This window comes from Electrona antarctica (assembly GCF_951216825.1).
Source record: "Electrona antarctica genome assembly, chromosome: 3".
Lineage (NCBI taxonomy): Eukaryota > Metazoa > Chordata > Actinopteri > Myctophiformes > Myctophidae > Electrona > Electrona antarctica.
This window is the reverse complement of record NC_136808.1, coordinates 5,338,785-5,364,163: the sequence shown is the minus strand read 5'-3', so window position 1 is coordinate 5,364,163 and position 25,379 is coordinate 5,338,785. Positions and strand designations below refer to the sequence as shown.

Here is a 25,379-nt window from a genome sequence, read left to right as displayed (position 1 = left end):
CCTTTCTTTCCCTGTGCAAGCTTTCAAGTTTCTCACACAAAGCCTTAGGAGTCATTTTGACCACCCGTTTTCCCATGGCCATTTCCCCAGACTCAAGTTCAATTTCAACTTCATTGTCATCACCAGCGCTCTTTAGCGCCTCCACTTGATCCATGTTAATTCGACCTTGTTTGTTGTTCAATAATGTACTTGTTGTTCAACTTGTTTTTAAGTGTCGGCGCTGTGCCGCTAAAGCATTTAGCCTACCACATGCACGTTGCTGAACGCCGTCAGCGTTGATGAGATGCGAATCATGCGATCCCGATCGCCGTGCGCCGCGGTCCGGTCCGGTCCAGTCCGCTGCTGTCAGCGGACAGCTGCGGTGGTCGTGGCTGCCGATGTCCCCGTAGCACCCCTGTAGCTTGGGTTGACACCGCGCTGCTGTGTCCGCCGTGGAAGCTGATCCCGTCCCGTCCGCCTTCACAAACACACGCTGCGCTGCGGCCCGTGTGTGATGTGTCCTCCCCCTCCTCCTTCCAAACGAGCCTCGCCGGTTCGACTTGCTTCCCAATGGCAAGCGGTCCGGAACCGAGGCAGTTTGTTGACCAAATGTAGCGTCAGTCCTGAACTGACACCACGGACTGGTTACTGAAAGCGAGATCTAGTTTAGACGTGTATATAATAAAAACCAAAAACTGATGACCAAATAACGTTGACTTCGTTTGAATTCATTTATTTACCGTCACTTCAGCAGGTTAAACAATGAGATTATCAACAGCCTTTGTTCTCATGATACAGTCAACAAACTGTTGCCTCTTTCTCTTCAGTAGCACTTGTGCTTTGTAAGCCACTCCCTCATATAGCCTAGACAAGGCCAACACCTTGGCCTTGACCGTGACGTCAATTATAGAAATAAAATGCATAGAAAATAAATGGATAGAAAGTAAATGGCTCTTACATATAACTTACAATAACATGGATCAAAAACACTGATGTATTCTCGCAGTGAAAACAAATGACTCGCATATACACGACGATGTTCTGTTTTTAAGCGAATTATTAGGATTACCTTTCTGCTATTATGGTAAATATGATTCCCATCAGATTCTAGGTGTCAAACGCTAGCTGTTAAAGCTAACGTTACATGATCAACTCAACTGACACATGGTTGCAAATCGCAGTGGGGAAACTAACCTTTGTTCGAAACTCGATGTTGTCGGTTGTCGCTAGTCACATCGCAGATGTGTGTTTCGTTTAGACGTGGTTAATATAATACTGTCTGTGACATTGGACAACACGCTGCCTGTTGACCCCCTCCACAGTTCACTTCAGACCATACGCAACTGCGTAAATTCAGGCGCATGTGGATGATGGCATTGTTTACCATAGTGACGAGTGTGATCGACACCTCCGAGTCCGACACCCAATCAGCATCTATCGCGAAGAGTAGGACATTGAGGGGGCAGAAACCGAGCGCTCGAGCGCTGTACAGTTCACGCAGCCTGAACTGGGACAAGCTGGAGTTGGAAATACATTGTTTTCAACGAGGGCGGCGCAAATAAGAGTTATTTTAAGCATGTGTGCAACATGACAACTGTTTTAAAGTATTGTACAGTAACAACTAAAGTCTCTGTAATGTTTATGTTGTACTATTACTACAAAACAACTAAAATAAAGGGATTTAAGATCATTAAAGCTGGGCTGTTATGCTCTGCTCCAGTCCACGCCACTGCTGACTGCGTCATTCCGCCGCGCAGCGCACGCGCGGAACTCGTAATGCTATATCAGCTCATGCTACTTAATCTGGCGAAATCGTCCCCGTTTTATTATAAATGAAACTATGTTTCAAACCAATGGCTTGTAAATGAACGTCACCAAGTACACACCACCTAATAAACACCGACAGCCTTCATTTGCCACACGCCTCTCAAACATATAATATCTAACATTTCTGATGCATGTATATAGCATAGCATAGCATCATGCTACGGAAGCTATTAAGCTGTCATCACGATGATGATCAGAGTCTGCTGTCATTCTGTGGTCTTGGTGGTTCCACCCCTGCAGCACACACTCATATCTCTGTCTTATCACTAAGGTCCACTAAACGATCCTCCCTCTGTTACTGCATGCCAAAGTCCTGTCTGTCTGACAGAGAGAGACCACGGCACGAAACTATATCTTATTTCTGTTATAATGGCGATTGGCGAGTGTTGAAGTATCAACTAGCAGACCGTATCACATCGTTATTTTCGGAGCCTCTGGTTTCACGGGACAGTTCGTGGTCGAGGAGGTCGCTCGAACCACGGCCGAGGGTCCGAAGGGGAACCTGACATGGGCCGTGGCCGGCAGGAGCAGGCAGAAGCTGGAGAAAGTTCTGGACCAGGCCGCTGCAGCCTTGGGTATGGATGGAATGGATGCAGTATTCTAGATAATGCTTTACGTATTATTTAACAATTCATGTCATAAGCTGCGGCTGTGAATACCATATACTCTATGGTGAATACAGACACTTTTTTATCTCGTTGAGGGTTGACAGTGAGTGAACACTTAAACATAATACATTGATTTAATAAATTGAATCCAGACAGCCAGAGCAGCTGCTATAGTGTCATGCATTTTAAGTTGAACTTATTAGATCATCCAATTAAACTGGTAAAACCAGAACCTTCTTCAGTAAGGGGGCTTGCACAGACCGAGAACAAAAAGGGAGTTCAGAGTAGAGTTAGGATTTAAAACGGTACTATTTGGCTGTACAGTGTGCAAACGTTTCAGTCCTCCTCAACTATATTCTCTGGCTTCATGCCATGCGTGGTAATTAAGCCCTTAGCTTGACCAGCCTACATACTACTATAGGTAGTGACTAGTGAGTGACTCATGCAAGCATGCATTTCTCTTTGCACCAACATGGACTGAAACTTTTGATACAGCCCTGTAAAGGTCTCAAAAAATAACTCCTGATTATAGAACTCTTCTTTTGTCCTGTGTTAAGACTTGTCTTGGAGTCCTGAGCAGTCCTTCCTTAAAACAAATAAAATGCAGAGTTTGATTGACGCTAAATCTCTGAAGAACAGATTCGAGCTTTCGAGGAGATTACTTGACATGAGGAGGACTTTGACCATCTGTACAGAATCTCCAAGTACACGTCTGAGCTAACTCATATGTGCTAACAAACAGAAATAAAGTCAGAAATGCATCACCGCATCTTTGATCAATACAAAAGTCAGAAATGCGTAACTGTCTGTTATATCTGAATGTTAAATCAATTGTACCGTTTGTGTTTATTAAGTAATAGCCTGGGGTGAAATTGCAAGTGTTGAAACAAAATGAAGCAGCAGAACTCCATTAAATTGAAGCTGGAAGAAAAATGAGTTCTCTCGAGTCTTCAAAGTCCTGATTATGAAATTGTTGACCCACCTGAAAATGTATTCTGAGTATGTTGGGGGCGGCAGTGGCTCAGGGTAGAGCAGCGCCGGAACCATGAGGTTCCCCCAGAGTTTTAGTGTCGAAGTGTCCTTGAGCAAGACTCTGAACCCCTAATTGGAGCAAGACTCTGAACCCCTAATTGCTCCCGATGTGCAGGTTGGTGCCTTGCATGGTTTCCTCTGCCATCGGTGTAGGAATGTCTTTGTGAATGGGTGAATGTAATGCACTATATAAATGCACCATTTACCATTTAGAGCTTTAACGTCCTACCAAGTTGTCCTTATATGTCAGTCCATGTCCCTTTCATGCCCATATATGGAGTTCCCTGATGTCATCCGTATATGCCCAATTGCCCATATATGGCATGCCCATATAAGGTTAAGTTAGGTCGTCAGTAGGCCTATAGGTGGTTTTAAGACCTGGTTGTTGTCACGTCACTCAGTAGTATAGGTAGGTAGTTTAAGGCCAGAACAGGGTGGTTAAACGTGATATCATTTGTAGGCAGTTTAAGGCCAGGCTAGGGAGGTTTATAGATTGGTTATATATAGTTTCATGCTGTCATGCCACTAGGGTTTCCATCCTGAGGATTAGATCGTTTTGTTTTAGTCCATTTCCCCAGGGAGAAACGATACAACAGCTGGTGGAACAATGCACCTCATGATGGAAATACAGCATCATGTCTCCCAGTCTTAACTATATCTGAATCCATGGAAGTCAAGTAGTGACGATATAAACGTTGTGGGTTATTTTTCATTCGAACACCCCACACAAGGTTAGTGTGTACTACTACTAGATTGAATGACACCACTTTTTACTTCATGATTTGTGGTCAAGCTACAAGCTACCAGCATGCTTACGGAGACTTGAAGTAGTTTATTATGCCTTAATATCATTTAAAAGACCTAGATGGTGGTGTGTGTACTGTGTAGTGCAAGTGAAATGATTGTGACTGTATGTGTCAATACCAGAGGCCTATCTACAATAAGGCGAGGGCAGGCGTCCGCCTGTCCAACTCCAAATCCATACAATGAGAAAAAAAGAGGACAAAAACAAGACCTGAGAACTATTAATGGACAGCTGATTGGCCGTCGCGGTAGAGCGCGACCCTCAATCACCATTGGAATGTAAATGCAAGCCTTTCAGCCTTTGTATACTACTCGTCTGGCAGGTATATCTCTTTGAAAACCTTTAGTGCTACGATTGTGCGCGGGGAGACGACAATTAACACATCTTGCCTGTCCAAAATATAATTCTTGCCTGCCCAAAATGTAATTCCTGGAAACGCCACTGGTCAATACTCAATACCCTCGAGGCAGTTTTACAAAATCATTCAATGTATAATGCCACCTAAATTACTCATTCAGGGTTTAATGGACATTAGGTTTAGTACCCCCCCCACACTTCCACTCACCTAAGTGGAGTTATTGGCACAACCTTTTTTTAAGCCATGTCATTTATTATTATTATTTTTTCTTTCCTTTATTTACCCAGGGTAGTAGCATTTTCAGCAAACGCCCTGCGTCCTGCCCGTCCGGGGAATCGAACCGGCAACCTTTCGGCAAGTCGGCAACAAGGGAGCTCCTCTAACCCTTAGGCCACCGCTGCCCCAAAATGTACCCTTGGTCTGTAATTTTATATAGGAGGTTGTGTATGGTTATTTTTTGTTTATTTGGACTGTGGTTCTGTTTTAAAGATTGAATTGAGCCCCAGCCCTCTTTCTCATTGGTTATAACCCAAACATCGCATTAACCTTTCAGGACAAATGCATATTATTAGCTGCCTCAACTGCTGCTAAGAAAACAATTATCAAAAACTGGTTTGAACCGACTGTTAACTTGAAGAGAAATTGGCTTAATTGCTTTTCTGATATTTGTTTACTGGAGCGTTCTACTGCTAAGATGAATGGCGCCAGAGCGGACACTGTGGACAACTGGTCCAAAGCTCTTGACGCAGTTCAATTAATGATTTAATTGATATGACGTTCTGACCAACGGTTTGCCTTTGGCTCCCTTGTCTGTATCTGTAGCCCTTGTACTGTACACACACTTATTTGTCTTGTCTCGACCTTGTCTGTGTTTGTCTTGTACTGGTCTGTAGTGTCTGTATGTTTTGTATTTGTTATGTTTTTTTCCCCCATTATATTTTGCTTACTCATGAGTTTTTCAAGTTACAGTATATTTATGAATATCGATTTTGTTTTTGTCTTTAACGGTTATTTTTCTTCTCCATTCCCCCCCCCTTTTGTATTGTCTTTGTCTCATTGTTTTGTCCCTGTGTAAGGCCACCTATGTGCATTGGTGATTTACATGTTTGTTTTGTTAAAATATATATTAAAAAAAAAAGTTTAAAAAAAAATATGATTGAATTTATGTTTATATCTACGTAGCTTGCAGCTTCTTTGCATATTTGCTAAGTCACTTATGGCCAGGCAGCAGGCTGTTATTTCCAGTGTGTTTAATTGCTAAATTGAATCTTCTATAAATTAACATAACTACCTTCTTGTGCAGGTAAACCAGAGCTGAGGTCCGGTGTTGACATAATTGTTGCTGATGTGGGAGAACCCGACTCTCTGGCTACCATGTGCAGACAGCCTGTGATTGTTCTCAACTGTGTAGGGCCAGTAAGTATCCTAGCCAGTAGCCACCGCACGCACACACACACGCACGCACACACGCGCACACACACGCACATTCACAAAGTCACACTCTCATTCTTTCTCACATCCTTACAGCCTCAGCCCTCTCACCAGCTCTCTTTGTCTCTCTCATTCTGCCCCCCCCTCCCCCCGTCATTCACCCCATCCTCTTACCACACACACACACACACACACACACACACACACACACACACACACACACACAGTAGCGTTCATTCATTATGAATACAATAAGTCATATTGTTTAATGATAGAATGAGGAGGACATTTTCAACACCGCGCAACGTTCAGTAAACCGTTATTTGATCCCTGAACAATCTATCTCTGATGTCGATGGATAGAAAACAAACCTTTGAATAATATGTGAATTTTAGTTTAGTGTGAGTAGTGCTTTCCAAATGATTGATTTGATCAATTTGAGTACTATTTTTGGGTCTGAAGTTGCAGCTCAAGTTACAACTCATGATTTTATCATGAGTTTTATGATTTTATTTTAAGTTCAAGCCTCAAGTCTACAGCTACCGTTATGTGCAAATTTGTGCATCTGCCAATGCCATAATTGAATCTCCGTGCCAATTTGGCATTGTCCAGTTTATCAAGGTTGCCACAAACAAACCCAGCGGAAACTTTGTCTAAATTATTTAGACATGTTAGTAAAAGTGCTTAGATAGCTCGTAAGACACATTATACGTGTGTGTGTGTGCAGTACAGGTTCTATGGTGAACCAGTAGTAAAGGCCTGTGTAGAGAATGGAGCCCACTGTATTGACATTAGCGGAGAGCCACAGGTAAGATATTGCTACTGCACATTTTATTATGCTATAGATTTACATAACTAGTGGTTTACACAGCATGTATCCTTTCATTAGGACACAGTCAAAGTGTGTGTGTGTGTGTGTGTGTGTGTGTGTGTGTGTGTGTGTGTGTGTGTGTGTGTGTGTGTGTGTGTGTGTGTGTGTGTGTGTGTGTGTGTGTGTGTGTGTGTGTGTGTGTGTGTGTGTGTGTGTGTGTGTGTGTGTGTGTGTGTGTGTGTGTGTGTGTGTGGTTTCTAGAGAGTATGCAGTTGAACTACGACAGTCAAGCAGCTGATAAAGGAGTTTACATCATTGGAGCTTTGACTCCATCCCTGCCATGGGGGTTATCTACACCAGGGACCAGTTCAGAGGTACATATACTATAGGATATATCTTTGCTCCCATCTACAGGCTGCTTCCAGTACAATTTTAAACATCGCTGGTGAACAGAGCCTGGGTCCACACCACACCGATAGCACCATAAGGACGTAAAAAGCATAGACATAGAAAGGTAGACGCCGCGGCCTCCTTGAGCTCTGGGGGAGCTCTGTCTGTAGATCTCGAGAGGAGGCAACATGGAGGCAAGCTTTGGGCGGAAGCACAGCGGAAATTCCGCGTGAGTCACGGAAGGGGACGTTCTTCGGTAGGCCAATCAGACAGGCAACGTTTTTTTTTCTCAGAAAGTGAGAAAAAAACTCAAGTAGTCACTTGAGTGGCAGCAACGCAGCATTCCTGGGTAAATACGTACCAGATTGTAAATATTAAAGGTAATTTTCTGACTTCCTAGTTAAGTACTATTTAAGGGACACATTGCATAAACATCACAATAAGGAAGTCAGCATAAGTAATAAACATATTAGATAATGTATACATCTATTCACGGGTTCAAAATGACGGACCCAAACCCTAATGGTCCTGAAATTGGTTCTGAGATCCGAGTGGAGCAGTGGACATTTTGTGCTGATCTCATCACATTTGTCATGACGTCTATGGCCGTTTTTAGCCCAAGGAGTGTTTTTTTGTGCAAAACTAATGCTTGGAATGGATTCAGAATCATGAAAACCCCCTAGTTTGACACGTACATGCTACTTAAAGCATAAGGAAAGTGTGACATTTTTGACATTTTTGCCTGCCATAGGATGTTAATGGTAGGGTCACAAGAAACCCCTATAAAAAATTGCCCAATACTGACAGCCAGGTCAGCAAGTGGATTCATGAATGTATGTAAATAGACAATATTTTAGGCCAATAAAAAAAAGACTATATACCAAATTTCCCACCCGTTCACCCCATCTGCCGGACTAGTTGGGGAAAAATAAATAGACCAGTCATCGCCCAATAGTGCTGGGGGGGGACATTCAGACCTTTTCAGACCCTTCTGACCCACTCAAATCTTTGCTACTGAGAGGGTCCCTGTGGAACTACATATTTTCAGATGGGGGGTCAGCGGCCAATGTCATATATATTTGGGGTTCCTTGACATGAATATGTTTGAGAACAACTGACAGAAACATGGGGGTTTTAATAAAACTGTCAGGATATAGAAGACTTTTTTTTTTAAATTATTTTGACGTCAGGCCTAAATGGGTTGAATGAAAGTGTGTGTGTGTGTGTGTGTGTGTGTGTGTATGGAATGTGTGATAGAGGGGTAAAAAAAGAACGGAAGTTGCACTAATATTTTAGAAATAGGTCAACAATACAAATGACGTTAGTTTTGTGGATTAATTTACTTTTACTGCGTGGCCCCCAGTGCCCCCCACAAAATGACCGGAACTACTTGATATTTCACCAAAACCAGAGCAGAACTCCCACCACAGGACTCGGGCAATCAATTAATACAGTTGCAACCACTATATTAATGGCAAGTATTTCATACAACTTAAATTCAAAAAATCTGAACTATCCCTTTAAGTAAAGTTCCAGAAAGCGACTGTTGTCTGGCAACCAAACATACTGAGACGGTTCCGTCGATTACTTTATTCCACGTCGATTTTCTTCTGCCCGTTACTGTGTGTACGTACATGGACATGCGAGTGTCCTGCCTCTCGATGATTTGTATATTTTACATGTAATTGTGTGTCTCTGCTTGTAAGGCCTTTCTAGTCCCAGCCATCTTGTGCACCGTATGATCTACAGGTGTAGATTCTACACCGAGATCTCTCTCTTTAGTGTATGTATGCAGGTTCTAGACACAGCCGTGTGTGTGTGTGTGTGTGTGTGTGTGTGTGTGTGTGTGTGTGTGTGTGTGTGTGTGTGTGTGTGTGCGCGTGCGCGCGCGTGCGTGCGTGCGTGCGCGTGCGTGCGCGCGTGCGTGTGTGCGTGTGCGCGCGCGTGCGTGCGTGCGTGCGTGCGCGCGTGCGTGCGTGCGCGTGCGCGCGCGTGCGTGCGTGCGTGCGTGCGTGCGCGTGCGTGCGCGCGTGCGTGCGCGTGCGCGCGTGCGCGCGTGCGTGCGTGCGTGCGCGCGCGCACACACCAAGTCTAGAACCTACATTATGTAGGTTCTAAACCAAGTCACATATATACACAGAGTACTCTCTGTGTATGTATGCAGGGCCCAGACCCGGTCCTCGCTCTCTCTGGAGGTTCTAGAGCCAGGTTCTAGAGTCAGTTTCTCTGTGTTCTCATTATATCTTTATAGATCCAGCTGTCTTTAAACTCTGAGGTCTTCTCGATTATCTCGAACAGCCTGCGGTACTCGTCTGGAAACACGTGCCCGGTCATTATGTCCTCTGACATACCCATCTCAGATAAGAGCTTGCTGCCACCGTCTGGAAACCATTGACTAAAAGAACAACGAGACAGAAAGAAAAGTAGAGAAGAGAGAGACAGGAGAAAGTAATGTTAGCTGGAAACTGTGAGGGGCAAAAAAAAAAAACACAAAATGAGACGTTCAACCCATTTAGGTGCGACGTCGAAATTTTAAAAAAAGTCTTCAAAATCCTGACAGTTTTCTGAAAAACCTTATGTTTCTGTATCAGTGGTGCTTATTATTTCATGTCAAGGACCCCCAAAAATGATATGTAATTGGCCGCCGACCCCCATCTGAAAATATGTTGTTCCAGGAACCCCTCAGAAGCAAAGATTTGAGTTAAAAACGTTCGCTCTGAAAGAATATATATTCAAAGATTTGTGACACATTTTCACGATTTTTCCAAAAAAAGCAGACCTACAAGCTCTACAACCTACATGAGCTTGTAGATCTGCTATTTTTCAATAGCTAAATTATAACATGTTTAAAACACAAAGGGGTTCCCGCCCAAAATGGGTAAATAAGAGTAATCCATTTAGACTAGAGGCTATAGAGCGTCGCAGTCCCGCCTCCTACCCTGGACCAGGAAATGATTCTCCGTTCATTTTCCTCAGACATTTCAGAAAGTATTTATTTAAAGACGTTTACGCCGCGGACAAAGCCAACTCGAGTCGTGACAAATCATGACAACAAACAAAAAATTTTGGGCTGAACAAATAATTAGAAAGAAGAAGAAAACGGCAGGTTACAACACTTTTTTTTGTTGTTTTTCTTCTTTGTAATTATTATTTGTTTGGTCCAAAATATTGTTTGTGTTGTCATGAGTTGTCACGACTCGAGTTGGCTTTGTCCGCGGCGTAACAGTCTTTAAATAAATACTTTAAGAAATGTCTATGGGAAAAATGCATTGGGTTTCATTTCCTGGTCCATTGTAGGGGGCGGGACTGCGACGCTCTATTGGGTAAAGCTGCACAGAGGTTTTCATACTACATCAACATGTGTGTTGGCGGCCCCCCAAGTGTCAGCAAGACGGAACGGATTGACTTGCGTCACTGGACGGATCTTACAGAATTGTAATTGTTCCAACACTTGTTTTGCTTAAATATGTTGCATGATGTGTCAAACAGCAACACATTATTGGTAAAGAGAACTAAAACCACAACTGCACACAAAACCACACAATCTTTGGTCTGTGCCAAACGTTACTGTGGGTCTGGAAGTTCCGGGGACAACTCTGTGACCCCCACACAGAGTTGCACCACTCACTTCATACGGGTGTGTAAAATTGTTTAAGGCTAAAATTACCTGTTCATGAACAGTGCTCATTTAACTCTGCACTGCTGTACTTTACAAGTCCGTATTCACACATTAGAAAACACAGTCGTCAATCCCCAACACTGATAGTATGAACACAGCGTCTGCATAAACTATATGGACAAAGTTTCCTTTTTCATATTATGGACAAAACGACAGTCTCCTCTGAATAATAAATATACAGGTAGAGCACGTATTCATTCGGCGCATATACAAAGCAAATATTGGGAGATTAATTTGGAAACTGTACTAAAAATCTCACTAGAGTTCTATTAGTATGTGTTCTTAAGTCACCGTTACTGGTGACTGGAAACACCAAACCCTGCCCGTGGGATTATAGGAGCCAAATCGTTTGAAAAATAACAAGAAAGTATTTATTTTTTTACTATGTGGCCATGGGGTTGCGCTGTTGGGCGCAGGTATACAAAGTGCTAGGTTCACTGTCATTTTGTGCTATGAAAGCCGTTTGTTTCATCAGGATTTACTTTATCGATACTATTCTAATTTATAGTAGGCATATACGGGTCAATACAAATAATATACAATATACAAAGAGGCATTTTGTTACTGGCCAGCATATGAGACTAAGCCGTATAGATGATTTAGCAAATATATATAGTCTTACTTTAGTTTGTTGATGAGCTTAGCTTTCCTCACGGCCATGACCTGTTTGACCATGACGAACAGAGTTGAGGCGTTGTTAGGATTCAAACCAGTGGAGAACAGATCAGCTCTGGGACTCAGATGGACCAGACACAGTTGGTCAGGGACCTATGTACGTATGAAGAGACGGGAAAGGAGGGGAGGAGAGATAGGATGTTAAATATGCTCTTCAGTCTTTCACTATCGAACTCATAATTATCCCTGCTCTCTGATGGTCATCGATCCCACCAATATGCCCCCTTGTTTTTTCTTTTGTGTGTGTGTGTGTGTGTCTCTTGTATGTAGTGGTAAGCTTACTTTACTGTCATTTGATGTCTTGTATTTCACAAAAAAGATCTAAATAAAGTATGCAAAAAAAACCAAGAAGCTCTTCTTCAGTTCACAATGTTTTTTTAACAGTGATTGCGTTCTTACTTACTTTGCGTGTCTTCTTAAGTGTCAAACTCGGTTTGGACATCACAAACGACTCCCAGGGCTCCTGGATATAAACACAATAGGTCAAGTATTAACATGAATTATAAATGTTAGCACAACAAAGAGGTAGGAGCGCACACCAGTAGTGGGGAGGTGCTGACCGCAGGAGATACAACTTGAAACAAGGAAAAGAGGCCCGCAGAGCTCGCAGCTTCTTCAGGCCCCGAAGAAGGCATCCCGTTTGCCGAAATGTCGGTTCAATTCAGTATTTAAGTCAGACGTAATTTTGTAGTGCTACGTTACGTCCGGGTCCAAGTGGCACCAGCTCCCGTCCGCATCTCATTGTAAATAGAATATCTAAACGCGTGAATCTTTTTACAATGACGTTATTTTTCAGAAAGGAAGCCATTGAGGGTTAAAATGGGTCTTAATGCTTCCAACTCGAGTAGAATTATTAATGTTTTGTACAAGTTTCCATGACAAAAAAAATGATGTGGAGACAAAGACTATTATCATTATTATTGAAGGTGGTAACAGTCCATTTGCTCAGTAAAATATTTCGGGGGCATATTTAGAATGTTTGCAGGCTTGAGTATGTTGAATCTAGTTTGCATTAATGAGGATTTAGTTGACACAATGAAATAAAATGGCGATAGTATTCCGTGTGGGGCAGACGGCCTGTCACAGCCAGATTTGGGAGAGCAGCGCAGCTTTGTTGTTGCGAGGAAAGCGGTAAAATGAGACTTTCGTGGTTGTTTTCGTCTCAGATTTAGTCCGACGGAGCGTCACAGTATAACTCTATGGGGACACAAAAAGCGTCACAAAAGTAGGACCCGGAAGTATCTCACGTGCTCGCGCTCACGTCACAGCTAAAATACAGAATAGAGGTTTCTTGAATCGTCACTACGAGCTGTGCGGCCTCTTTTCCTTTTTTCAAGCCCATCTAGTCAAGAAATGGAACTTCTAATCAAGGAACTGGTCCAAAAGTGACTCACTAAACACTTCAAAACAAATCTTTACATTACAGGCCAATAAATGACAATCTTCACATTACAAAATACAAATGCATTTGCCGTCTAGAACTCTTTACTGGTAATCATCGTCATTGTTTAAAGTGACATTACTGGAAATCTTGACATTACTAACATTATTACTGGTCATGTTTTGTGAAATGACTGAACATACAGTATTTACATTACCGGAAAACTTTACATCATCTAATTAGCATTTTTCAGCATTACACCCCATTTGATCTTCCACAGTTACCTTGTGCAGTAACTTGACATCAAAGGCCATCTGGCACAAGACGCTGAAGTTTCTGTATCGCATTATATCGCCTGGCTTTGCCATCATCTTCTGTAATAATGATAATCATGGTGTTGATGGACAGAGACAGACAGACATGTTTGTCAACTTTGTACAGACAGGCAGATTGCTGTAGAATAGATTTCCACCTGTGGCACATTCTTCATCGCCAAGGCAATGAGTCTGCTCAGCACCATGCCTAAGAGTCATCTCCAAGCTTGACTACACTAACTGCCTTTCTTTTCTTTTTTGTGTAAAGGACTTTGAGCTGCATTTCATGTCATGAAAGGTGCTATACAAATAAAGTTATTATTATTATTAACCTACTCCTTGCTGGCCTACTGACATGTTCAGTAGGCCAGCAAGTTCAGTCTTGTACGGACCACATAGGATCTGATGCGCGACAGCTAGTCCCTGGTTCAACAGCCCAGTTTATCCCATTTTGACCTGAGATCAGATTCTAAAAAAGCTGTTTCTGTCATTCGTTCTTCGATTTTTCAAAAATAGCAGACCTACAAGCTCGTAGCGTGCCACTCGGTGGCGAGCTATGAGCTTGTAGATCTGCTATTTTTCAATAGCTAATGCTAACACCAAAAGGGGTTCCCGCCCCAAAATGGGTTAAACCCTGGGGTATAAATTGGACTAGCCCCAGAATATACAGTGGGGATATACAGAATATACAGGGTGCGCGAGTGCGTGGACACAGCTGTTTTTCTGCTCCCATGATAATGAATGCACCCATTCTCACTGGCCATTTTCTCCCCCCCGCTCCAGGTGGTCATTTATTTTATTTATTTTCTGTCTCATTGAAACACAAACCTCTGCACACAATAAAGTGAGATTGACGCTTTCTGTAAATCATGCTGCATATTAGGAGCATCGGATAAAAATAAATGCAGACGTTGAAAGTTGTAAAGACAGATGGACATTGGACAGACATAAGGACGGTATGAGGCAGATGGTTCTTACCAGATATTCACTCTCTGTCATGAAGAGGAAGAGTTCTATTCTTCCGTATCTGTAGACGGAGACACGTTCAAACAGAGAGTACACCAGCTTCAACAGCGTGGCTCTTTCCTGCACCTGTGGCAGTATACTAAACACCTTCACTGGGAGGTCTACACACACGCACACACACACACGCACACACACAAAGTCACCTTCATTTCTTATTCCTGCACAATTTCAAATTTGTGTCCATTTGTGGGTCTGCCTGTCTCCAGTTTGCTGGTGTGTGTGTGTGTGTGTATGTATGTGTGTGTGTGTGTGTGTGTGTGTGTGTGTGTTTTCTATGTCTCACCGTCAGTCCAGTTGGCTTCTGATATACCCAGATCAGTAAAGAGTTTATCAGCGGTCATGACAGAAGGTTTCATGTTTCCACCAATGAGGGGATCCAATCTCCAAAAGTTACAATTAACTACTTCTAACTGGCCATCAAGACGCCCCTCCAACTCCTGAACAAGACACAGACACACACATTTATAAGTTATTATAGTTTTCAACCAATGCTGAACTGCACACACATTCCTATCATCACAACACGCATTCATAGGTTTATCACAACATACAGAGGTTGGGCGATGGGTAGGAATAGGCCGTTATATATTCAGTGTTACCCCTATATGCATTATTGTGTGGGCTGCAAAAATGGGAACTGAACTGAACCCGTGGATAATTGTACCGGTCCCAACGGACTCGAGAAAACATTCTAAATTACTGGACCCGGTCGGAAACGGGTACTGTACATACGAGGAAAACTGGACATGTTCCGAAACGAACCGAGGATACTTGAAATGTATTAGACCCGGGCTCTAGACCCGTTACTGGACTCATTTAAAGCTAAACTCACACTTGATCTTAGCCAAAAAGGCAGAGAAGCGATATTTAAAGCTGAACTCACCGTGATATTCATATATCTACGCCAATTTGTCTTTCTCATCGCCGACCGGGAGACCGGATACACACAGCGTACCGGTAAGTAACATTTGTAACATCCGGTCGGGGTTTTGGCTCTTCAAAAATAAGGGTTGAACGAGCGAAAGTCCTGGCGGGTAATGGGTTAAAACCGAAGGTTAAAGAGATTAATAAAATAATAATAAAAAATGTTGTCGGGTCTAGGAATAGACGAAAAAAGGCAAATAACCGCAAAACAAACGAGGGGAAACACTGATATTATGTGTCTTGCTATTGCTACCATTTACCTGTAGGGCCATTGTGATTCTTACCTGTAGGTAAGGTAGGTAGCCCTTGTCATTTTCCAGAGCCACCAGCCTCTGAGCTCCAGCATTCAACAAAGTTCGAGTCAACACTCCTGGTCCTATTAAAGACAAGAAACACCAGGGCACATTAAACGCTGGAGGAAAATTAGCACTGATCAGACAGAGATATCACCAATCACTCCACTTGCCATTTGTGCCCATGGACCCATATGTGCAAATATCTATGACATAATCAATGCAAGATGTTTTCTATATCTTTCACTATAAGTCTATAAAATAGATGACTTTTTTATACTTCTTTTAACATTATATCCATGTTATAATAATAACCAGAATCATACTGCACAATAATTCTATTAGAACTATTATATATATATATATATATAATATATATATATATATTATATATACCTCGTAAGGCATAGCCAATACGAGGTAGGCAGGCACCCGGCCGGCCGCAGCCCCCCCCCTCAAATAGCTTATAAGCACATACACACACAACACATATAAATGTAACAAACACACACAGACCTGGATTGCATTCGAAGATGGCTGTTTCCAGATCGGGACCTAGGTGTTGCGTTACCAGCTCGGCCAGGGCTGGATCAAATATGTAGTGTCTGACGGCGATAGTCGGCTTGACCTGGGGAACATTCTCCGCATCATACATGCTCTCATACCTGCTTACTGGACGACTCTGACCCACGTACCACACACACACACACACACACACACACACACACACACACACACACACACAATTACATGACCGCAAATGTCACAGAATGTCTGACCATTACAAACATATGAATGTTAAACCATGAATACACATACACGTGCAGTTTACACAGACAGCCACCACACTACTATTTGTTCAGTCATTTGATCCTCCAAAGAAATGTCAAATAATTCATTTCTCCAACCATTCACAGCCCATACATCCAAAAAGTCCTATCCCATTGTATTAAACAGCGTTAAACTCACCAACATTGCAGCTGTCGGAAAGCTTAAATTACAATAAAAATCTTTCTATCTGCAAAGATTTGGTTTAATAAAAATCTGTAGACAATCAAATTCAGTGCAGGTGATAATTTGTGTTCGAGTTTGGAACCCATTTCAAAATTGCACATAATGCAGGAGACAGCAGAAGGAGTAGGACGTTGCGTTATTAAAAACGAGCACTTCCAAACTCCAATACTTAGAAAAAGTATCACCTGCACGTAATTCATTGACATAAAGCAGCTCATAACATTGCAGATAGAAAGAGGATAATACGTACAGCGTACAGCTGCAATGTTAGTGAGTTTAACGTTGTTTAATACAATCAGATAGGGCTTTTCTGTTTGGATGTATGGACTGTCAATGGTTGGTGTTGCAACTCTAGATTTGAGAAATTAAAAATAGAATTTATAGGTGCTTGCGGCTAAAGCGTTATGCATAGTCTGGATTTTCAGTGGTGAGGTGACCACCGAACTACAACATGACGTCACGGAGCCACGGTGAAGAGCAAACCACCGCTCTTCCCCAGCCCTTCTCTCTGTTTTTACTCACCACCGCTCCACTCCGGTGGTGAGGTGACCACCACCGGAGTGGAGCGGTGGTCACCTCACCACCGAAAATCCAGACTGTGAATAGGCCTGAATTCTCCACAAACCAGAATGCGGAGTAGTGGTATCATATCCTACAGACTGACCTGTAAGGCCGACAGGTTTCTCTGTGTCAGTGTTGATGAAGGGGAAGTCCTCTCAAGGGACGAAGGGGCCGACGATCGAGCGTCGCTGTAGGCTCTTCTCTGGGGCATGAGGACACAGGGTCCAGAGGGTACTTTAGGGGCCAACACTGCTCGAATACAGGGTCTACTGCTGTGTGTGTGGCAGCAGACAGAGCGCAATGCCAACACCACCACTTTACTACACATCTGAGTGGACATGATGGACAGATGGAGAGGGACAGGTGGACGGACTGTGATGAGAAGTGGTCAGTGCCTGGAGCAAAAAGGAATGATAATAATTAATTGACATACACAGTAAGACCATTACAATAATTGACCATTTCAATAAAACTATAGCCAGCCAGGTAACTAGTTTATAGTGTACAGTAAAATCACAGTAAATGTGCACATGATCGAGATAGCTTAGCTACTATACGACAATACATATTTGTCGTGGTAACATTGCAGACAATGTAAAAATATTAAAATAATAAATCATATAACACACGTGCGTAACAGCGAACAGAATTATGAGTTATGCGTGCGTTGCGCATGCAGTGTATATAACTTACAATAACATGGATCAAAAACACTGACGTATTCTTAGGGTTGCCACCCGTCCCTTAAAATACAGAATCATCCCTTATTGGAGAATTAAATGATGCGTCCCTTATTGAACCAATAAGGAACACAGTTTGTTCCTTATTTTCCTAAATAGCCTCTACACGTCAACACTGAATTTAACAATAATGAACAAAACAAAACACAGGAAATATTAAAGTCAGCACAATTGTTCTAGCAGGAGGCACACAGTACCTAAAGTAGCCTAAACCAGTGGTTCCCAAAGGGGTCTTTGAGGGAGTTCCAGGGGGTCCCCAGCTAAATGATAGTTTGGAACCAAATGGACCCTTATGGGTCTGTAACTCTGAGAGTGTACAAATGGAACCAAATGGACCCTCAGAGTTAAATTAACATTGATTTTACAATATGAATTGGGGGCCCAGAGATAGAAATGCCATTAAATGGGGGTCCGTAGACTAATGCATGTCAAACTGGTACTTGAAATTAGATGGGTTGAGAATCACTGCGTATAAATCCTCTCTTATGGGGGTCGCTGGCATATATTTTCTAATGGGGGTCCGCGGGCTCCTAGTATAGAGTCCTGTAGCCATTCCAGCCAGGTGGGTTCGGGGAGTGAGGCCAAGTAGTAGCCTGACCAGTTTGTTTTGGGAAGTCTGGAGCCTTGTTTTAAGGGCCTTTGAGGTGCTGTGGTACCGTCCAGGAGGTGCATGCATAGTCGAGGAAACCTTGTACGAGGGCTCCTGTTAGGGTCTTCAAGGTGTTTTTGTTGACCAGTGAGGAGATCCTGTATAGGAATCTTGTTCTTTGGTTGACTTTTTTTATTACGTTGGTGGCCATTTTATCACCGGAAAGATTTGACTCCATGATGGAACCTAGGTAGGTAATTTCATCTTTTCGTGTTCTTCATGTTCAGTTCATTTTCAGTTCTTCATGACCCAAACATCCAGTAAGGGCGAAATCCATTTGACATTTGACAAACATCTCCTGAGATCGATTCGGTATGGGACCTTATATTATTTATCATCTTATTTATCCGTGTTTTTACAAGATGTCATGTCAGTAGTATTTCTAATACCTGCCCAATAGCCCACATCTTGGCTGCTGATGTGGGGATAGGTTAGCCTGCTATTTCAGTAGACTATTATAGTTGATTGTTTAATAATGTTGAGTTTTAAAGTCTAATATAAATATAAATCAATATAATTAAATATTGTGCCCATTTAAAGAACCACTCGGATTCACAATCAGAACTCTTTATGTTGTTATGCTCATTTGGAAAACAAAATTCTACTTCAAAAGTTGTTGATAGCATTAACAATAAGTTGAAGGGAAACTTATTGCTTCAACTTATTGCTTCAACTTATTGCTTCAACCTATTGCTTCAACCTATTGCTTCAACCTAGCCGCACACGCCTGCGCCGCAAGGCCGTGGCAGGCGTAAAGAGTGTCCCTTATTTTGATTGATTGATTGATTGATTGAAGAATTTATTAACAGTTTGCAGAATTACAGTACATTTCAAGCACAAACTCAATACAAAGGCTGTTAACTGTGAGTGGACGACCCAATTAAGCATTACACTTGTTTCCAATAGGGTCCACCATGTTCAAATCATCAAAACATTTAGAGACGTACAAATAGACACTTCTATAGACAGAACAGGAATTCATCATAAAGGAGGTAAAAAGGGAAAAGAAACATATACAGTGAGGGGGAAAAAAGGGGTGGGCGGTGGGGGGGGGTTCACGTTCAGCTCCGTTAATTTGTTTGTTTTCCTTGGAGGAGCTGCGTTGGGTCCCCAAGTCGGCTCCGTGGCCGTACCTTGAGTTGGCTGTGTGGCCGTGACCGTCTCTTGTGTTGTGATTTCAAGATCTCAAAGGTGGCAACCCTAATTCTTGCAGTGAAAACAAATGACTCGCATATACACGACGATGTTCTGTTTTTAAGCGAATTATTAGGATTAATCTTTCTGCTATTATGGTAAATGATTCCCATCAAATTCTAGGTGGCTAGCTGTTAAAGCTAACGTTACATGATCAACTCAACTGACACATGACGAAAGTTCAGGTTGCAAATCGCAGTGGGGAAACTAACCTTTGTTCGAAACTCGATGTTGTCGCTAGTCACATCGCAGATGTGTGTTTAGTTTAGACGTGGTTAATATAATGCTGCCTGTTGACTCCCTCCACAGTTCACTTCAGACCATACCCAACTGCGTAAATTCAGGCGCATGTGGATGATGTCATTGTTTACCATAGTGACGAGTGTGATCGACACCTCCGACACCCAATCAGCATCTATCGCGAAGAGTAGGACATTGAGGGGGCAGAAACCGAGCGCTCGAGCGCTGTACAGTTCACGCAGCCTGAACTGGGACAAGCTGGAGTTGGAAATACATTGTTTTCAACGAGGGCGGCGCAAATAAGAGCTATTTTAAGCATGTGTGCAACATGACAACTGTTCTAAAGTATTGTACAGTAACAACTAAAGTCTCTGTAATGTTTATGTTGTACTATTACTACAAAACAACTAAAATAAAGGGATTTAAGATCATTAAAGCTGGGCTGTTGCGGCTCTGCTCCAGTCCACGCCACTGCTGACTGCGTCATTCCGCCGCGCAGCGCACGCGCGGAACTCGTAATGCTATATCAGCTCATGCTACTTAATCTGGCGAAATCGTCCCCGTTTTATTATAAATGAAACTATGTTTCAAACCAATGGCTTGTAAATTAACGTCACAAAGTACACACCGTACCTAATAAACACCGACTGCCTTCATTTGCCACACGCCTCTCAAACATATAATATCTAACATTTCTGATGCATGTATATAGCATAGCATAGCATCATGCTACGGAAGCTATTAAGCTGTCATCATGATGATGATGATCAGAGTCATGCTTAGCCCGTCTCCGGACCCCCCGGGTTGAGCTCCTTTGGACCCCTACCCCGTAGGGTCCGGTATCACCGGCTTCAAGCGACATGGGATGCATTCTGACTTTCCCTGATTTACCCCTGTGCTGCGCTGTGGGTGTGACGCTGACATATTCCAAAAGAAGCATATGAACGCTATAGGAGACAACGAACCCTCTCACCCCCCCCGCGAACGGCTCAGAAGCCGTTAAGTATTTTTAATGTTTGTACGACCGTTTTGGCAGCTCTCTTCCTTCCTTCCTTGACTTCCTTATTGACATCCTATTGTACCGCCTCCATCACCGTGGCTGGCTAACGGCGACAGAGGCAGGAACGCGCAGATAGCCAGTTCCGGCGCTCCTACAACTCCTACAACTGGCTTTGTTAGTTTACGTGTCTGTTCGTACCAAAAAATTAGCATGGTTGCTATGGTCACCCAGTTCACACGGGTGTGATTTCATCTTTGTTAGTTTACGTGTCTGTTTGTACCAAAAAATGAGCAGGTCTTATGAGCAATGTATAAGACCTTATGAGCAATTATGAGCAATGTATAAGACCTTACACCACTCAGTTCACACGGGTGTGATTTTTCTTGGTACGAACAGACACGGGTACAATGCCAGTTGTTGGAGTGGTTTACACCACTCAAAAACAAAATCTGGGGGTCCCCGGACCCCTCACTGTGCTATTGGAAGCTATATTGTTAAAGTACATTGATTCACAATACCAGAATGCACTTTTAATTATAATACATGAAGCAGACAGCCATGTGATTAAATCTTTAGCATTACACTGCAACCACACTGTGGTTAATGTTTTATTCACAATGCAAAGTTATTGTACTCCTATCATGGTGTAGTCAAGCACAGTGGATTCATATCGTAATAGATCTGGGATGTTAACATGCAAAACTGTGTTCAATGAATTGCCACTCCTAGAGCATGTTGACAGCTTAGTTATCTCTGTTTTATAATTAATGGGCTTGGTTGGTTAAATGATTTTATTAGACAAATGTAGAACAGTATAAGTACAGTCAAAACAAAATAATTCACATGCAAGTAAAGACATGGTGTTGCAAAGCAAAAAAAAGCACTGGTAGAGTACTATCCAAGGTTCTGCCTCGATATAGGGTTCGAAGCCCTACAGTGCTGTGACCTGCTGACTGCCTCACCTTAGTCCTGTTGGTATGTTTACATTAAATATGAAATGCACTATTTCACTAGAGTGTAAAGACGCTGTGTTCAGATTACCACACTTGAAACCCAAATATATCACCCAGACAGCTAATGCAGTGTTTTCCAAACTGTGGGTCTCTCACTCAACAGTAAACAAGCCAACATACAGTTTAAGTGTACACTTGGGTTTTGTGTTTAGTAAGAGTCATGACTGTACTTTTCAAGGTGTATACTGTAGCTTGCTGCAAGCAGATGACTGTCTTTTTTTTTTTAATTTGATACTTTATTTAGTATTTTCAACAGTTGTAGACCTGAGGACGATTCTACAAGTGTCTTCTAAATCATGACAATTTTCTGAAAAATCTATGCTTTCATGTCAGTGGTGCTCAACCTTTTTCATGTCATGGACCCCCAGAATTATCTGTATTTCGACGCTGACCACCATCTAAAAACGTGTGTCTAATATTTGCGCCACATTTTCAAGATTTTCCAAACATAGCAGATCTACAAGCTCTGAGCTTGTAGATCTGCTATTTTTCAATAGCTAAAGTATAACATAATCCTTAAAACACCAAAAGGGGTTCCCGGCCAGAATGGGTTAACCATACAACAAGTCCCTGTGCCCCTTTGCCACACACGCCCAGGAACTGCTTCACACAACACCAGCTGACACCGCCAAGGCTTCCTGGGGGATGGCGAGATGGAGGGACCAGTGGAAGGCAGCAGAACATCCAGGCTTCACCACTACATCAAGGATCCCACAGATGTTCATGGCCAGCCAGCACCTGCCCCGCATGGAGTGGACAACCCTCAATCGTCTGAGGACAGGTGTGGGGACGTTTCAGTACAGCAATGCAGAAGTGGGGTCTGACAGATGTGTAGGCAGGGCGAGAGAGAGAGAGAGAGAGATGAATAGAGTATATAATTGCAATACATACAATCACTAGCAGGCAACTTTTATCTAATCTCACTTTTATTTGCACTGTTGCAAGGTCAACTGCCCACACACTGCCCACGCTTGATGACTTGAATACATAGAACCAGAATGGAAACAAGGCCTGTTATCCTTTTAGCATTATCTGTATCTCTGTACTTCTTTGCAAACTATTGAATCAATTAAACAAACCATTAGAAGAATCCCTTCTGTATTTCTACTCAGCCGACACGTTTTGTGATTTGATGCATGAATTATAGGGACAATGCAGATCTTTCTAATCAAAATAACCGGTCATTTTAAAAACATTATGCTTTCCCTGCCTGTTTCAGTTAACGAGTGAGTGAGTGGCAGACCTTGGTGACGCAGTGCAGGAGCTGCCTTCATGGACGCACAGGTCAAAGTGTCCTTCAGGAGGCGAGGAGAAGGAGGGCCACCACATCACAGTCCAACTGTCTGTGCGCACACACACACACACACACACACACACACACACACACACACACACACACACACACACACACACACACACACACACACACACACACACACACACACACACACACACACACACACACACACACACACACACACACACACACACACACACACGTTGATAAAAAAAATGACTAAAACATTTTTCATAGAGAGAGAATGGACTCTGAATGGAATGGAAGCACCTTAAGGAATACAAATCATTGTGTACACTGTTATACCCCTACACTGCTTACAGCAAATTACATCTGTATATAGAAATTCTGTTAAATAAACAAGCAATACATTCTTCATTTGTTTTATTTTTAGGATGGGAATTCAACTGCTGCTAGCCGATACATTTGCACTATATATTGTATCCCACAGTTTGATATTTTATCTATTTTCTAATACTATTTATCTTTATCTTTGTATGTATGGATGGCAATGATGATGACTATACTACTGCTATATAGACCAATGGTTCCCAAACTTTTTCATGTCAAGGACCCCAAATTACACTAATTAGCCTGCAGACCCCCATTTGAAAACATATGCCAGGGACCCCCCATAAGAGATTATTATTATATATTTATTACGGCTATAGCAGTGATTCTCAACCCGTTTAATTTCAAGGACCCCCAGTTTGACATGCATTATAGTCTAATTTAAATGCCATTTAATGGCATTTCTATATCTGGGTCCCCCAATTTATATTTTCAAATCAATGTTAATTTAACTCTGAGAGTGTACAAATGGAACCAACGGGTCCATTTGGTTCCCTTTGTACACTCTCATTAAACATTTGGTTACTAACTATCATTTAGCTGGGGACCCCCTGGAACTCCCTCAAGGACCCCCAGGCCCCACTTGGTTATCTAGATGGAAAGAATTTATCCAAATTCATGAATTCAATCATAACTACTGACAATGTAAATTATATAATCAGTATAGAAAATCAAGGGCAGAGAAAAATAAGTCACAGACACAGTGGTACAATTATAACTCAACATATTGTATTATTTTACATCCAGGTATGCCATTACCAGGCCGTTAACTGGTCAATAACTAACTTTAACTATGGATGCATCTTCCATGAGGGGGAATCTAACTCCAGTCTCCAAATCCCCTACAAAGAAAAGTGAAATTCTCATTGGGTGAAAAAGATGGCAAAACTGCCTGGCAACTGTTATGTACCTGGCCTAGGGGGTGCCAAGATACACAACAAAAAACCGGGGAGACGCAGTTTACCAAAGAAAATAGAATTTATTAATTAAACCAGTAATCAAAGTAATAGGTAATCAAACGATAAATCAGGAATAAACAGATGAAGTGTGGAGGTCAGTATTCAGTGGTGTAGTGCGTGTATGCATGAGTGAAATGTATGTGGGTGCGTGTTGTATGTATTAACAGAAATGTTGAAAAGTGTGCATGGTGGAGAAGGTGCAGGAGGCAAATGAAAGAACAGAACTCTGGAAGGACTGGGGAAGCAGGCATTTATAGGGCGTCGACACCCGGGCCCAGGTGCGAGCCACTTAGGCTGATCATCATGAGTGCTCTGCTCCCCAATCCTATTGGATAAAAAGAACAGAGGTTACTATAGGGTAAACCCAACATATACCAAAACCAGACAACCTAAGAGTAATATATATATATATATATCACTCATTCTTGAGATGAGGGACAAAAGTGGAAAAAACATGTCCCACACATAAGAGCCTTATTTATGTTAAAAATAAATTAATTCATAAAAAGAAAACACTTGCAAAGTTAAATATAATACAGTTGTGTATTATTATGCCATTAATTTAATTATATATTTTTTCATATGCCATCTAAATTAGTTAAAAGCAGGCACTGTACCCAAAAAGGCCTGTATTTAGCCTGTCCCCAGCAAGTTGTCACAATTTCAAACTGCCAAAAAAGTGTCTAATACTGTCACAATCACATAAATATACATACTAAATTAAAGTAGATTGTCAACAACATAGCAAACAATATACACAGTTAATTTTAATTTATATTTTAAATTAAATATCTCATATCAAATGTGTGTCCCACGTCTCCGTCAACT

General features: G+C 42.2%; 2 protein-coding genes across 2 annotated transcripts; one reads left to right on the top strand and one right to left on the bottom strand.

Annotated features, from left to right (window-relative positions):
• Positions 1 to 292: 292 nt before the first annotated feature.
• LOC306920551 (saccharopine dehydrogenase-like oxidoreductase) lies at positions 293 to 7,346 on the top strand (the record flags this gene model as incomplete). The annotated part of the gene is made up of 5 exons (XM_079497364.1): positions 293 to 396; positions 2,191 to 2,381; positions 5,913 to 6,025; positions 6,768 to 6,848; positions 7,266 to 7,346. The coding sequence occupies 5 exons, from the start codon at positions 293 to 295 to the stop codon at positions 7,344 to 7,346; spliced, it is 570 nt and encodes a 189-aa protein (XP_079353490.1).
• Positions 7,347 to 9,339: 1,993 nt separating this feature from the next.
• Positions 9,340 to 17,448, bottom strand: LOC306920501 (dimethyladenosine transferase 2, mitochondrial-like; the record flags this gene model as incomplete). Its single annotated transcript, XM_079497295.1, has 9 exons — positions 9,340 to 9,636; positions 11,543 to 11,688; positions 11,999 to 12,058; positions 13,261 to 13,350; positions 14,269 to 14,417; positions 14,600 to 14,753; positions 15,525 to 15,616; positions 16,050 to 16,215; positions 17,212 to 17,448. The coding sequence occupies 9 exons, from the start codon at positions 17,446 to 17,448 to the stop codon at positions 9,459 to 9,461; spliced, it is 1,272 nt and encodes a 423-aa protein (XP_079353421.1). The 3' UTR covers positions 9,340 to 9,458.
• Positions 17,449 to 25,379: the final 7,931 nt, after the last annotated feature.